The sequence below is a fragment of the Triplophysa dalaica genome, chromosome 24 (genome assembly GCF_015846415.1).
Source record: "Triplophysa dalaica isolate WHDGS20190420 chromosome 24, ASM1584641v1, whole genome shotgun sequence".
NCBI lineage: Eukaryota > Metazoa > Chordata > Actinopteri > Cypriniformes > Nemacheilidae > Triplophysa > Triplophysa dalaica.
Genome location: NC_079565.1, coordinates 11,056,042 through 11,071,139, shown reverse-complemented (window position 1 = coordinate 11,071,139; position 15,098 = coordinate 11,056,042). Strand labels below are relative to the sequence as shown.

General features: G+C 37.0%; 3 protein-coding genes across 5 annotated transcripts; 1 reads left to right on the top strand and 2 right to left on the bottom strand.

The window, feature by feature from the left end:
- Positions 1-273: 273 nt before the first annotated feature.
- parp16 (poly (ADP-ribose) polymerase family, member 16) lies at positions 274-4,073 on the top strand. The gene is made up of 7 exons (XM_056739116.1): positions 274-372; positions 1,376-1,572; positions 1,654-1,791; positions 1,952-2,158; positions 2,519-2,690; positions 2,840-2,984; positions 3,322-4,073. The coding sequence occupies exons 2-7, from the start codon at positions 1,384-1,386 to the stop codon at positions 3,455-3,457; spliced, it is 987 nt and encodes a 328-aa protein (XP_056595094.1). The 5' UTR covers positions 274-372; positions 1,376-1,383; the 3' UTR covers positions 3,458-4,073.
- Positions 4,074-5,211: 1,138 nt separating this feature from the next.
- On the bottom strand, positions 5,212-6,828 carry si:ch73-330k17.3 (IGFBP domain-containing protein). The gene is made up of 4 exons (XM_056740701.1): positions 6,540-6,828; positions 5,684-5,771; positions 5,392-5,590; positions 5,212-5,271 (listed from the first exon to the last, which is right to left on the bottom strand). The coding sequence occupies exons 1-4, from the start codon at positions 6,826-6,828 to the stop codon at positions 5,212-5,214; spliced, it is 636 nt and encodes a 211-aa protein (XP_056596679.1).
- Positions 6,829-9,648: 2,820 nt separating this feature from the next.
- Positions 9,649-13,635, bottom strand: LOC130414385 (cation channel sperm-associated protein subunit gamma 1-like). Of its 3 annotated transcripts, none has more exons than XM_056740249.1 (9): positions 12,853-13,625; positions 12,501-12,607; positions 12,286-12,418; positions 12,125-12,188; positions 11,667-11,765; positions 11,436-11,534; positions 11,264-11,356; positions 10,424-10,517; positions 9,649-10,253 (listed from the first exon to the last, which is right to left on the bottom strand). In XM_056740249.1, the coding sequence occupies exons 1-9, from the start codon at positions 12,857-12,859 to the stop codon at positions 10,146-10,148; spliced, it is 804 nt and encodes a 267-aa protein (XP_056596227.1). In that variant the 5' UTR covers positions 12,860-13,625; the 3' UTR covers positions 9,649-10,145. The 3 variants fall into 3 exon arrangements, with proteins under 3 accessions (XP_056596227.1, XP_056596228.1, XP_056596229.1); XM_056740250.1 differs by lacking the exon at positions 12,853-13,625 and adding an exon at positions 12,721-12,809; XM_056740251.1 differs by lacking the exons at positions 11,264-11,356; positions 11,436-11,534 and having other exon boundaries at positions 12,853-13,635.
- Positions 13,636-15,098: the final 1,463 nt, after the last annotated feature.

Genomic DNA, 15,098 nt, shown 5'->3' with positions numbered 1-15,098 from the left:
GCTAGCTCAACCTATTAGGTTGTGACCTATGTCACGAATCAAATCAAGCAGTCACGTTGGTGTGTGTGAAACGAAGTTCCGGATGTCATTTTTTTTCCTTTTCAAGTATTACACTTATAATGATTCACAAATTACAAAATTAAATAATAACAAAAGAATAAAAAAATAATTTGGTCACTTGATTTTAAATGAACGAATCAAGCATCAAGATTCATTCTTTTGGACACAAGCGTCGGAGCTTTGGTGTCCCAGCTCATATCACTAGATGGCGCCCTCTGCTGGTAGGGTTCAGTCAGGTGAGCATAGAGCAGCAGTTGTTGGCCACGTATAGCTTCCGGTGGCGTTCAGATGCCTGAACTTCAGGCAAATAAGGTAAGTGAAATACTTGAGCTATTTTTTGCTATTTTTGTCGTTGTAAATTATAGGTAACGTACAAATATAAGTTTGCTGACTGTTGTAGCGATCGATGAACTGTTTCGTGGGACTCGCGAGAGTTTCTGTAATCTTGAGGTCAGCTAATAGGCTAAACAGGAAAACAAATACAGCACAAATACAGAATAAACCGACTAACGTTACTGACTGAGCAAATAACTAACTCATAACACGCATTTTCAGCGTTAATCGTTCATCTTTTAGGGAAAGTGTTTAGATAAGTTTAGCAAGTTGTGTTGATTAGTTTAGCAAGCTGTTGATTTAGCAGCTAATCTTTGACTAGCCTAAGTTAACATGCAAGTAAATAATGGAAGATTTTTACATTAAGTATGACGTTAAAGTTATGTCGAACGTTTCAGACCCAAATTTACCCCAAATAACGTAGAAGATTATTTATAGAAGCATGGACCTATTATATCGTTATTCATCTGGGACAAGTTTGGTTCTGACCTCCGTAAGGGTATAATTTAACCAGACAAGAATAATAATGATGATGATAATAATGTTATTATAAATTATTCAACATGTAATCAATGTTGAAAAATTATATTCTAATGTAATTCTTAATATTATGAGGATGTTGTTTTCGGTTTTGGATGTAAATACAGTTGAGCTCAAAAGTGAACATCTCCCTAGCAGAATCTAAAAATTGAGGAAAAATGAGAGTAAAATATATGAATATTTGTAAATTATACATTTTTATATGAAATGTATTGTCGAACTATTTGTGTTTGCTATGGTTTTACTACAAATAACACCCCTAAACTATAATAACTATAGTAAAAACCTTTATAGATTTACAAGGGAAAGTTTTGTATTATAGTAACAACTATCTTCGTAAACAAATAGATAAAAGATTTGTACAGATAACTGAACACGCTGAACCTCATGTTGTACCAAGGGATTTCTGTATTGATTTGCATTAAATTGAAATGTTTTTCAGTGCTGGGAATGCAGCCGCCTCTCCCAACAGCCGCAGTCAGAGAGCTGGTGTGCTCCTGTCTGCACAGAGATCCCGTAGCGGCTGACCTGCGCTGTAGCCTTTTCGTGGCGGCCATACAGAGCTACAAACGGGATTCGGTGCTCAGACCCTTTCCTCCTCGATACCTGAGAGGAGAGATCAAGGACTTTGAGGAGCTGGTAAGACATCTTCCAATAGGCCAACGCATAAGTATGCACTGACGGCTGTTGTTTAGTTTACAAGTTTAATTTTCCTAACAGCAAAAAGATGTCGACACTTTACCAAACGTGAGGGATTTGGTACGTCTGGGACATGGAGATGGAGACCATCATCTGGCTCTTGTACACTGGGTTCTTTCCTCCAAGAGTTTCGCTGTGAAGACCCTCCAGAAAGAGGAAGTACTGTTAAAAGTCCAGTTTCTAATATCAAGCTGCTACTATAGCAATAACTGCTCATATTTATGGACAAGGGTTATTACCTAAAACCCTTAAAAAATGTATTTAAGTACTGTAATTATTATCTTATTCCAATGCATAATCACTTTATCCTCTCCATTAGTTTCCCACACTGTGTCATCTGACCCGGACCGAGGGGCTATCTGCTCCGGCCCCCGATTACATTTTTGAACTTGAGTACTGTGACCTGCTCAACTCCAAGTTCGAGAGGACGCGGGCGGGACGGGATCTCATCTATGCATTCCACGGCAGCAGACTGGAAAACTTTCACTCCATCATACACAATGGATTACACTGCCATCTGAATAAGGTCAAGTGATAGTCTTATTTGCCAAAAGAAGCCTTTGATCATAAGAAAGGTCTAGAAGGGTAGTGTCTGGGAGATCTGTTTTAGTGTCTGTTATCAGTGGATGTTTAGATAATATGTGTAAAGACGGTGATTACAACCCTCAGTGTTATCTAACTGTTGGCTTTGAAACAAAGCACATATGAGCACCCTAGACTCGATTTCAGTGTTTGGGGCTTAATGCGTTCATTGATAGCCTTACCTTTACATCAGACAGAGTTGCAGAACATTCGAGTAATACGTTTTTTTTTTGTATGTGCAGGGAATGTCTGGGATTTTGAACCCATGACTTTGCTATTCATTTGGATCAATTTTATATTTCAGACATCAATGTTTGGGGAAGGCACATACCTGACCAGTGACCTCAGCATGGCCATTCTTTATAGTCCCCATGGTGACGGATGGAAGGAAAGCATCCTCGGCCCGCTGCTCAGCTGCATCGCCTTATGTGAAATGATCGACCATCCCGATGTCAAGTGTCAGGTGAAAAAGAAAGGTACTGTGTTTTAAACGTTTGATTTCATGTATACAGATGGCCTTTGGAAATCATAAATTTGTTTCCCAACCGATCACGTTTTGCATTTAGTGAGTAGTCATTATTTCAGGATACGTTAAAATAAACTGTCACTGTCATTTTTTTTTCAGATTCTGAGACCCTTGATCGCCAGCGTCTAAGAGCCAGGAACAGCGAATTGGGCGAGGTGCCCGAGAAGTACTTTGTGGTGACCAACAATGAGCTTGTAAGAGTGAAATATCTGCTGGTGTACTCTCAGCGACGCTATAGATCACGGTAAGGCTTGTATTATGGTGTTTTTGCAACGTTGCCGAAGGAAATAATGTATTTTCGAAACTCACCCTCTAGAGTAGTTTGTCCGATTAGGGCTACTGTAAAAACAACATGGTGAATTGTGTTAGGGGGAACACAGTGTATGTAGATAGAAATAGCTCATTCTAATGTAATAAAAACATAACGCTTCATAATGTAAGCTCTTTATACACCTCTGAAGACGTAGTTCTGTAAATTATATTTTATTTATGTCAATGGATCCTCCAAACAATTTATAATAATTTTGCAAAATCATCAAGGTAAATCAGATTATTAATGATGTGCTCTGATATGATTTTAGACGTGCTCAAGGGACATCATGGCTGGTCAGACATCATTTTGCTATAATGATGGGTCTGTATCTTCTTCTCCTCATATGCATCGGTGCCTTCAACTCATCTACATTCCAGTCCTTCTGGCACAGAACTTTCCGATGACACAGCCCATTACTTCACATAAACGCTCTTGTCCAAAGTGCCTTGTACACACCAAGACTACTATGAAAGAGAATTGTTGAAGGAAAAAAAGACTCAGGAACTGATTTCTGTTGCTCAATTCAACATTCCTACCCGTATCACTTCGTTTCTTCTCAGCTTAACTATCACCACACAGCTTTATTTTATGTAGACACTGTGCATCTTATAGAATTTAAAATGCACTATTGGTAGCTTCCTGTCTATGTGGAGATGTAACCGAGCACCTAAGATGTTATATAATAGCATGAGGCTTGTTAAAAAATAACAGTAATCATTACATTTGTCGCAATGACTGATTGGTTTAAGGATTTTTTTGGCTACACATTGGAAATATTGCTGCTTATATTAATTCATTTCAGAAACATATGGACTTCAAAGGTGGTCTGTAAAGTGGTTTTTATTCATTTGAGTGTAGAAGGAAACAAAGGAATTATAAAGTCAACTATGCAGAAGCGCCATACCATTGTGATTTGTAATTATTAACACAAAGAAAAAAATTGAAATGTCTCATTTATCAACTGAATAATCTTGATGATCTAAATAGTGAATTTATTCAAATAAATAAATACAAAATTCATTGAGACACTACTGAGTGTTTGTTAAGAAGGGAAAGATAGTAGTGAACTGTTCTGTTTATGGCTCCTTGCACGCTCAAGGTTTTGTCTGACAATTGTTTTTATCAACGACAACAGCAGTGATATATAACTGATAACAGAAGCGGCATGTTTTCATCTTAAGAAATAAAGTCTAATTTGTGTGATAGTCGATTACTATAGGTGTATAAGAAACAGGGGCAACACTTGTTTTTTATGCTATCTAATAGTTAACATGAACTAGCAATACTACAGCATTTATTGCACATGTTATGTAGAGGAATGAACAATGAACAATTGTATTTCTTTTAACACGTTGCTTATTGTTAGTTCATGTTGTAGAATGAATTACTGAATAAATTTGTTCCTTTTGTAAAGTGTAACTGAAAAATGTATGTAAAATTCTTTCAGCTTTCTCATTTTTATGCCTTGTTAGTAATGGTGGTGGTTTTATCAAGTGTGTTTTATTATAAGAACATGATACCTATACCTGTCTAATATATATATTTTTAATATAGTTGAGAAGGTCTTGTATGCAGCAATATTATTAAACACATCATTATCGCAGCGTCTGATTCCAGCATTTATCAGATATACACCATTTCCTTGACGTAGTTGAAACATCGAAAGACCTGAATAGGATGTGGTCTTTGTGTTGGCTCAAGAAGAAATGGTCTGATTACAGGCTCATAAACGCATTGTTATCTAGTAACAAGGGAGAAAATAGTCCATGGTCGGCACTTTTCCCAAAGGGGTCAGTCTGTGTTTTATTGCATTTTTACATTGTTATTCTCTTGAGTAGTGAAACAAGAGAACAGAGATCTCATAAAAGAATGTTTTATTCTGTTTGCCAGATTTTGTTGTTAAATGTTTGAATGTCATCTTTATAATTTAAAAATGGATAATTACAGCAAATATAACGAGATAGCCAATGTGAAGAACTTTAATATCACGAAATACAACAAAGATTAAAATAACTTGTGTATAATTTCACATTAAAAATTTAATTTGACCACAGAAGTTTCACTTATTTTTAGTATTTATTGTAAAAAAACAAAAATAGCTGCCTTTAATGCTACATCTTATGAGTGAATCACAATTTTTGGGGCTTCCAGTCCAGGATCAGTTTGCTGTAGTTGGACAGGCAGGCGCCAAACACACAAAGAATCCCTCAGATTTACTCTGCTGATATAAAGTACATTCAGTGTTAAAATATGAATGAAGAAGTAATAATTAATAATAATATACATTTTCGTAACGGTTAAAAACAACCGTAGAATTTATCTTGCAAAGAAAACTTACCTGTAGGTTCTGGTGACAGATGGGAGGGTGTTTTTCCTCAGCTAGGTGACCACGTACACATCTGCCAAAGCGATGGAGACAAACGTGATCTGTTGGGGAACAGGACTGAGGACATGATGGTGGTATGAGAAGCAGACAGCTGGAGCAGGTGGTGTGCTGGCAGTGACCTCCACACTCACGCTTTTCCATTGATACAGATCTGCAAAAATATCACAGATTAAATGCAAGCGACAGTGGAACAGAAATGAGATTGAAATGTAGACTTCAACAGAATTTTAATCTTTGGCTTCACCTTGCTGAGCAAATCTCATTGGGTTTTGACTGGCAGTACTCCAACGTGCAGTCGGGCCGACAAGTGTTGGTTTTGAGAACCTCAAGCACTGTTTGGACACATAGCATGTACATTCTTAATAAGAAATCCAAACATGTTATAATATAATATCTTAATATATAATAATACAATAATTCAAACTATGTTATATAATAACCCTTTTCTGGCTTCTAATATGTATATAGTTTTTGTTTCACATTTCTGTTTAATATGTCCTTCACGCTGAAGATTTATTGATGTCTTGACTGGTTACATTTAATAATAAATAAATAAACACACTTTGCCAAGAGTGTTTTTTAAATTTACTGATTTTATAATTTGGTTTCTTACGGTCTCACCCTGAGATGCTTTTTTAAACAATATTAGTTAATGCTATTATAATAAGTCATTCATTTCTATAAGACAATTTATTTTAGCTTTCAACTGAATAAAAATAAATTGTATTAACAGTTATATTTTTGTCCATATAAATATCTTTAAACATTTAATCACAGATACTCTGATTTTTTGTAAATGTTTTCCCTAAACATACTAAACGTTTTAGCAGAAGTATATATTATAGAAATACGGTCAAAAACAAAACAAGTCAATGGAAAGCCATAAAATATGGATGTAGTTTCTATAGGAAAGGTTGTGGATTTCATCACCTTGTAGAGATAAGAACACTCAAAGCTTTGGTTTAATGGGAAAGATCAAAGGAATCTTGGACAGCCGTATCTCTTTTCACAGTTCATAAATAACATTGTTGCCAAAGATTTCTGCAATAAATCTCCACTTCATTTATACCACGTAATGATGTTTTCTGCTTCTGTTGTACCTGGTTTGCAAGCTCCCTTGCGTTCCTCTGCTTTGCCATCTGCACCTTCTTGGTAAATGCACAACAGACCTTCATCACACTTCCCCAGGTAGTCCCACGTCCCTCCGCAGCTTTCTCCATCAAGTTTGGCACAAGCTGGACAACAGTCACAAATCCCAGTGGTGATGCCACCTCGACACCGAAGCTTCAGGGCTCGACGTGGGGAGCAATGAATGCGTTCACAAGCTGGACAGTGCAAGGCCTGGAGCACCTGCGGCTCAGGTGGAGTGATCTCTAAGCTGCCTATCATCACGGCCAATAATGACCACAATATGTATCTTATCAAGAACACACGTGGATTCATTTCTGAACGTTTCTGGGACGGACTGCTCTGAAGCTTACACACCTTTTATATAACGGTCTTCAAATCTAAGACCACACACATATCTCCTCCCTTCTTGACAACCAATGAATGATGAGATATAAAAATATGTATGTGGAGTCTGAATTAGCTGTTAATTATCCCCCAAGTCTTATCTTTACAATCTCTGTTTTCTTTTTGTCTCGAAACCGATTCTTTCTTTTGAATAATTTTAGATAAGACGGACAGAGGGGGAATGACAGAACCCTTTGTGAATGGGTCACACAACCAATAGCAGAGGGGTAATTCAGACTGTGATCAAGATAATATCACACAACCAACCAGGACAAGATTAGGACATTGGCAGGTTATCTGACAAGTTAGTTTTTTCATAAAGTTGGACATTAAAATAAAACATTTCAATTCAGCGATAAATGTTCTGTTGGTTGTGTTTTGTGCTAACATTTGTGTATTGTTAAAAAACCTCATACAGAAATCCAGAAGCATTTCCTGTTTACTTACAATTGCAATTGATCAGTTGTTTTGATGTTTGTGATGATCCATTAAAACAGCCTCTGAGCTCCTTTTTGAAACTGCAATGTTATCCTTTCTTTTTTACTAAAGGTTGCATGCTTCTCATCTATGTTGGCTTTGGATAAACTACATGGTGTGTAACTTGGGCGCTGGAACTGTAGACCACGGACACAGTATGTTCACAGTGAGTTTAAACAGATTCATCTTGTTGACACTCAATTATAAGGCTGTGTGCCCATTTCATAAGAAACAGCTTAACGTTACCTTACTCTTTTATTAGAAAATATGCAAGTTTTCAATTTTAAAGACAAAGAAATACACACAAACACATGTTACTTTTGGGTTCCTCGCCGCAGGAGGGCAGTGTTGGCTAAATCACCGGGAGACTGCATTTATTTATTAATTAGATATTATTTATTAGAACGATCTTGCTTGTTCTATAACCACCTTGCACTGTGCTGTGTTTTACCTTTGTGTTTTTCTGTTTTTCCTGTTTGCTCCTGTCAAGCTGCTTTGGAACAATGCACATTGTGAAAAGCGCTATATAAATAAACTTGAATTGAATTGAATGCTACTGTGGTGTTAATGTTTATCTTATAAGGATTACATGTCACCCCAGGTAGTAAACCAAAGTTGCCAACCCTGCATTATTGTGATTGCTGTAGAAATGCGGCCACTCTGTCCAGGAGATGGCGCCGTTTCGCCATGTTTTCACATGTAAGTTGAGTTACTTAGAATATTGCCAAAACATTAAACATGAAACAAATCAAATCAAACAAATAAAACAAAAACAATTTTCTTTGTTGCAAAGTAGATGTATGAAAACATATTAACTATAAGCGATATATTAAATATCCTACACGCACTGACACACACACACTAACGCACACCAAACACACAACACACACAGACAGATAGAGGGACAGAAGATAAAATAAGAGAAACACAGGTAATATTTTATGCAGACTTTGAATTCCTGTATGGGGTAGTAATAATAATTCATATAATAATATTTTTACATTTAAGAATATTTTTTATAAGTACAAAACTCTAAAGCTGGTGTCAACAGCCCTCAGTGAGAAAAAGGAGTGCAGCCAGTGTGCAAACAGTGGCGAGGAACTTAAAACTCCAGTGGAGAAAAAAACCCTGGAGAGAACTCAGGCCCAGCCGGGGGAACCAGTTCTCATATGGCACTACTGCTACATCTCTACAAGCTCGACAGTGCTTGTACAAGTAGACTGAATAAAAATAAATAAAAATAGGTAGATGATAGATTTAATATTATCTTAATATTCTAATAGCTAATTGCAGTTGCAACTTTGTGATGTTGTGAGGACATTTCAGGTTGTCGCCACCCTCTTTCAGCTCCACCATCTATACTGATTACAGACCTCGGAACAATGAGAAAAGACAACTGAGTGCATCAGTTGTTATAGGAAGTGTTCCTGGTTTCGGTTGATCAAAATAATGTAGTCTAATGATCCCTTACAGGATTTGTATTATCGAAGTATTGCGTATCCAAGGTTCAAGAGATTTTTTTTTTTATAAATCTACCGGGCAACCGCATAAAAGTGCATTACAACAATCTAGTCTTGACGTCATAAATGTGTGATTTAAATTTTCTGCACTTGATAGTGTCAGGGAATAACGTAATATAGATATTCTTAAAACAAAAACACGCTGTTTTGCAGTTGTTGGAATCATGGTTTTCAAGTGACAGATTATTATCAAATTTACATCACAGATTCCTAGCCTATAGGAAATGTAGAGTTGAGTTTGATAACTCAGCATGGCAATTAAAACATACTCCATGTCTCTTCAGTATACCTTCTAGAGGTAGAATGTACAGTGCAAAGAGAGGAGGCCCTAAGAACGAGCCTTGTTGCACGACGTAGTGGACAAGTGATAAGCCAATTTATATGCTTCAGGGCATAGGCGGTGATAATTTTTTTTGCCAATGGGTGCTTGTCTGAGTTGGCACTTCCCAAACCCTACCCACACAGGCCCCAACCACCGAAATGCACTTACTTGTCACCAAAAAGATTTTTTTCATAATCAAATTATAATTGATAATATTGTTCAAATTCACAATGAACAATTCATCATGTCTATGACTTTATTACAGCTTACCACATACACAAGAAAGTATAAAACATTTTAACAGCTTCTGTAATATATATTTCCCTTTCTGAAACTAATTTTTTTCATTTTTGGGTGTTACTTTGTCAATGGATTCTTGTCCTTTTTTTCTTCCTAAATTGTGACTCAACAAATGATTATGAATTAAACTTACCTAAACTAATTGATTTTCATCTTCTTCTTTTTCTTTTTTTTCTTTTTATCAAAAAGCTGAATTAGGAATGACCAAATGACCACTGCATTTACATGAAATATTCCCGCATGGGCTTCTACGTTGTGAAAACAACATTAAGAATATCTGTGTAACATTTGAGTAATCCAGGCAGGAAGCAACTCCACATGCAGCAATACATTATTAGACAAGACTAAGTAATTTAATACAAGAATAAAGAAACAAGGAACAAATATAATCCATGGAACATCTAATCACAAGGAAACTGAAAGACAAATGACACACTAGGGATACATATACACATGGGATAACAAGCGGGCAAACAAGGAACAACGGCCAATAATCAGCACTGAACCAATAATCAAAGAAACTGCAAAGAACTACAAAATGACATGGGGAAACAGGAACTCAGGAAAACGAACTAAACGTTAAAAAGACAGGGAAACACAGACTGAATCGTGACAATTTGTTTCAGGCCTTGCACCATACAAAACAGCACCAACACACTAAAGAAGGAGGTTATGGTCATCTGAAATAAAATACATTCATTAATGATGAATACTCGGGAACTGTAAATTGCAGTACAAGAAAAACGGACAAAAATATGCTTTGCATAAAGATGATTCCTGTGCAGTTTGTGTCTCCTCCTCAAGATTTTGTGTAAGATTCATATAATGAGGTGTGTGTCAGAGATCTCACCGTCTGAATGATGACCTTTCTCCTCACACTCAAGGGGATTGTATGTACAATAATCTCAAACTGAGAAGAGTAATGGCAGTTCGTCTTCATATTCCTGCAAACACAAAAACGCTGTTCATTTTCTAATGAAGAAATTGTTCCTTTGATTTCATTGGGTAACCACACATACCCCCTTTCCACCAGAAAGCACCGGATGCTGGTTCGAAGCTAGTGCAATTGCTGGTTCAGAGCTGGTTCCACTGGTGAACCTGCTAAGAACCGGTTTGCTTTTCCACGGGTTATGGAGCCGCAAGCTTGAAGCGAGGTCATACTTCACTGACTATGTCTCATCTTTACCAGCAACGTAAGCGCGGTAGCGCCAAACCTAAAACACCACCAACAGTGGCGGACGTTGCGTTGCTTGTATAGTTCATGGCTTTGCGAGCGTACATCTGCATCCAAACAAGCGAATCACGGCGAAACCAGTGTTTTTTTTTTGTTTCGCATCCATCGTGAATTGAATTTTAAAAAATGGTGGTCAGTGTTTGTCAGTGGTCATTGTAACCGAGCCCCCAAGCATGACACAAGCAGTTATTACTTCTACATTTCGGTGCAAGATAAGAACCACTTTTTCTGGTTCGGAGCTGGTCCTTTGGATGTGGAAAGAAAAATAACCGATTTGGAACTAGGCTCTGGCTCAGAACCAGCACTGAAACTGCCATGGTGGGAAAGGGGTGACATTGTTTTTCTATGGCATTGCTGTGAAGAACCTCTTGTAGCACCTTCTTGTATCAGAACGAGCATTTTTAAAAGGCCTTTGTGTTCAAAATAAAAAAACACGAGCGTAAATACATATTTCACCTGCTTGAGACCTTGATGACGAAATAGAAACGTGGAGAACTTTGACCGTGGAATGTGACATCACTACAAGGAGACTTGTTCTTGCAAACCCACCTAAACAGTTTCAACATGAAATTCTACATTTAGCTGCAGACTCCTGAACTCAACATATCACCAAGAATACAGACGTCACCTGATTCCAGCGTTTTTGTTTCCATGCATAATAATTAAGCCTTCCTTGTTGATTTTAAAAGATTGATGTTTGACAGCCCACACCAGGTCTCTCTGTGAACTGACACGTGCACACACACTAAATATATGACAAACTACATGAATAATGACCCCTACCTACACATCACATCATGGCATTTGTGATGTCACGTATTAATATGTTTATATTAAAGTGAAGTTAAAGTAAATTTACCTGTATTTCCAGCTGTTATACCTCAATATTTCCTCAGGGCTGTACAGATGTATATTATCCCTGGAGTAAGGACCACCACCTACTACCTTTAGTATGTAGCTGTACAATACAGAACAACACAATACATACACTGTTACACTTTATGACTTTTGGGGATCCAATATTCATTGCTATTGACTCAACAATATGATTGTGTTGTATATTCCACATGCATGTGAAGCTTTCCTGTATCTCAGTGGTAAGAGGATGGAATTAACAACCACTTGGAAACAATTGTATAGGAAAATGCAATGAAAGTCGCTTTGGTTAAACGCGGCTGCCAAATGTAAATGTGATGTAATGTAATTAAAAGTGCCTGCATGTAACACATAAGCATTAAAGGCACAATTTAAAGTTGGACTAAATTATATAGTATTCTGCACTTGAGACTGTTACATTAACAATGAGAGGTCCTCTACCTGTCCAAAAACCTGTAAGTCTCTCCAGAGACCAGATCCTGAACTAGAAAGGATGGATAGAATGCTATAGAGATAGAGAGCAAAGTCGAAAACAATTGAACGAAATAATTAAACTGGTTAAAAAATTGTTTCTATCATTCAAATAGCGGACATGTTCGTACTGTTTTTATAGTAAAAACATGGTATAACTGGATCAGGATTCACGCAGCTGAAGTTTCTTTGGTTTAGCTTTGCAGACTGCTCCAGAGTGGTTTTGACGTCAAACACAAGATGTTTACCAGGATTACAACCAATCTGAGGACCCAAATATAAACACACACGTGTCAGATCAGCATTTATTGCAGTAGTTGTGACCTGAAAGAAGGTCATAACTCACATGTACGGTGTTGGAGACTGGAGGAGATATGAGAGCGCTCGCTCCTGTCAAAATATTTTCGGTTCGAATGAATCCGGACAGAAAAAGGACCTCGAGAATCTGCATTACTGAGCAACAAGTTTCATGTTTTAATTGTTTTAATTACAAGCAGTTTTAGTGTTAAGAAATCATTGTACATTATCTAACGTTATATGTTAAAGGATTTATGTAGACTACACACTGGACAAATAACTGGACAGCCTGCGCCTGCATTTGTCTAATTCAATAACACATAAAGGGCAAATATTAACCTTTTTTTTTATAAATATAAGAAATAATCATAGGCTAGAATGAAATGTATTTCTAACGTTACCAGTCATTTTAGAAACTGTATTTTTCAAGCGCAGTGAAAGATTGAATGCGTCTGAGCTTTTCGCCTCCTTGATCGGTTTCTATGGCAACACTTACGGCGTACATCACGTTTACGTCATGGCGCTAGCTGGAGGCAAAACAAAGGGAGAGGCGGCCAATACAAACCAGCTGAGATACATAAGGAGTTTAAAATATCATCTTGTTGTGTTGTTTAGTGACAAAATCGACAGAACAAAGTCTCCAATTTGATATTTTAACACTGCCATTGCCAAACAAAAACACTGTGACGACAGCTGTAGTTGAAGCGGCCCTGCAACAATGTGTCACGCATTCTGACTTATTTACATTGTAAAACGTGCTGCCTTCTCGTGCTTAATATGGTCCACTTGTCAAAAAACGTGTTAGGCGTATTACGTAGTATTTCTGTGAGAGAGAGAGAGCACACGTTCGCGAAGTACTGGTGTTTCTCTGTTCACTACATTTGGGTGATGAATGTTATATAAACGGTGGATATAACGCTGGATTTGGAGATCGTTTGAAACTGATATATGGAGCCGTTCCAGCGCTAAAAGATGGCGGACACGAAACGCATGCACGTGCTTTAGTTCAGCCTACCCCTCCCTGTCGCACGCGCAGTATATTTTCGGAAACAGTCGTAAAGCTGTATCTATATTTTATAAATGCGATCAAACTAAATACTCTTTGGAGAATTTTTTTTGGCATGGATTATGGTTTGGGTATGTTTCTAAAAACGTATCATGCTTGCACACCTAATCACAAAAACGGGGGATTATTAATTATTGTCACCCAATGTGCATGTGGTAGGTGAATATTGTTTGATGTTGTTTAACATGTTTTTTTGCAACCTGCAATACTTTTTCTATGTGTAGCTAGGACTTATTTACTATAATTGTGCAATGTATTTTGCACGTTCTAGGGAAAATCTCAAAACGTAACCACATTTTATTACACTTTTGGGTGATGCGGAGGTTGCAATTTTAATTTTTTTTATTAATTTATTAATTTGTATTAGGGCCTATTTATTATCTAGCTTACACATTTATAGATCCAAACAAAATGCTATGTGTACACATACATTAGCACTTTATTAATTAGGGACGAAATTGGAGATTAAATGCATGACTGATTTGAAAATGTTGAAAATGTTTGAAAACAAAAAAACAGATATAGCATGCAGGAAAATGTGCAACGTATGCAGACAATGAGTCTTGTGAGACGCTTTATAAATAAGGTTTTAAATGTTATTGTTAGAGCTCCCAAGATAGATGTGCTCTGGTTTCAGCTCTTAGAGAGTTCTTCATTTAAAAGATTGGTCATTATCTCTAGTTTTAGCCTATATAGCTTTATCTGATTCAGGCAAATGTTTTTAGTCTTTTTATCTTTGTTTCTTATATTAGGCCAACACTTACTGGAATTTCTCACATTATTAAGACTTATAAGGCAATTAAGGCAATTAAGGTTAAAAAAATGCTGTATTTTCCACATATCGTGCATGTTTGTATCTCCTCTTTGCTCCGCCTCTCTGAAATGCGATGATATTTTACAAAGCTTGTTGCTCTGAAAAGTGAGGTGTGCTATGATTGGCCAGGTCACTAGTCGTTGTGATTGGTAGAATGCTGCTATGAAATGTAACGCCTTCTCAAATATTCGGAACATCAGGCTGTGCCGGCGACGGTACATGAGATTTACAAAACCGTGTGTAAATTACTTGAGTAGATTTGGGCGGTTTTAGTCAAATCACTCCACGAGCTGACGTCAGGTTGTGGGGGTGTGGTTACACGAGGCGTTTCAGGCAGGTCTGGGTGAGCCTTCCCCTCCAAATAAAATACATATTTTGTTTCGACACTTAATTTTTTGCAATTTCACGTGTCTAATACATGCATTGGCAACTTACACATAAAAGACAAAGAAAAACACTTTTCTCCGTCAAATGACTCCTTTAATGGAAGTGATATTTCATTATTTGACAAATTGTCACAGTTAACAGTTACAGCCTACACATTTCAGTCGTATTTGATTTTGACTTTACAGCTGTAACTTTATTTTGTGTGTTTTTGTGGAAATATGTGGAACATTTGTCCCGTTTGTAACAAAATCACTCATCTACGCCAATCGTTTCATAATGAAATCTTTTTAATGTAAAATAACACTAAATAATGCCTTTAATACATTATGTGTTGTTTAGGGGCAGAATGTTGAATTTTAGTCGGTTAAAGAACAACCTGT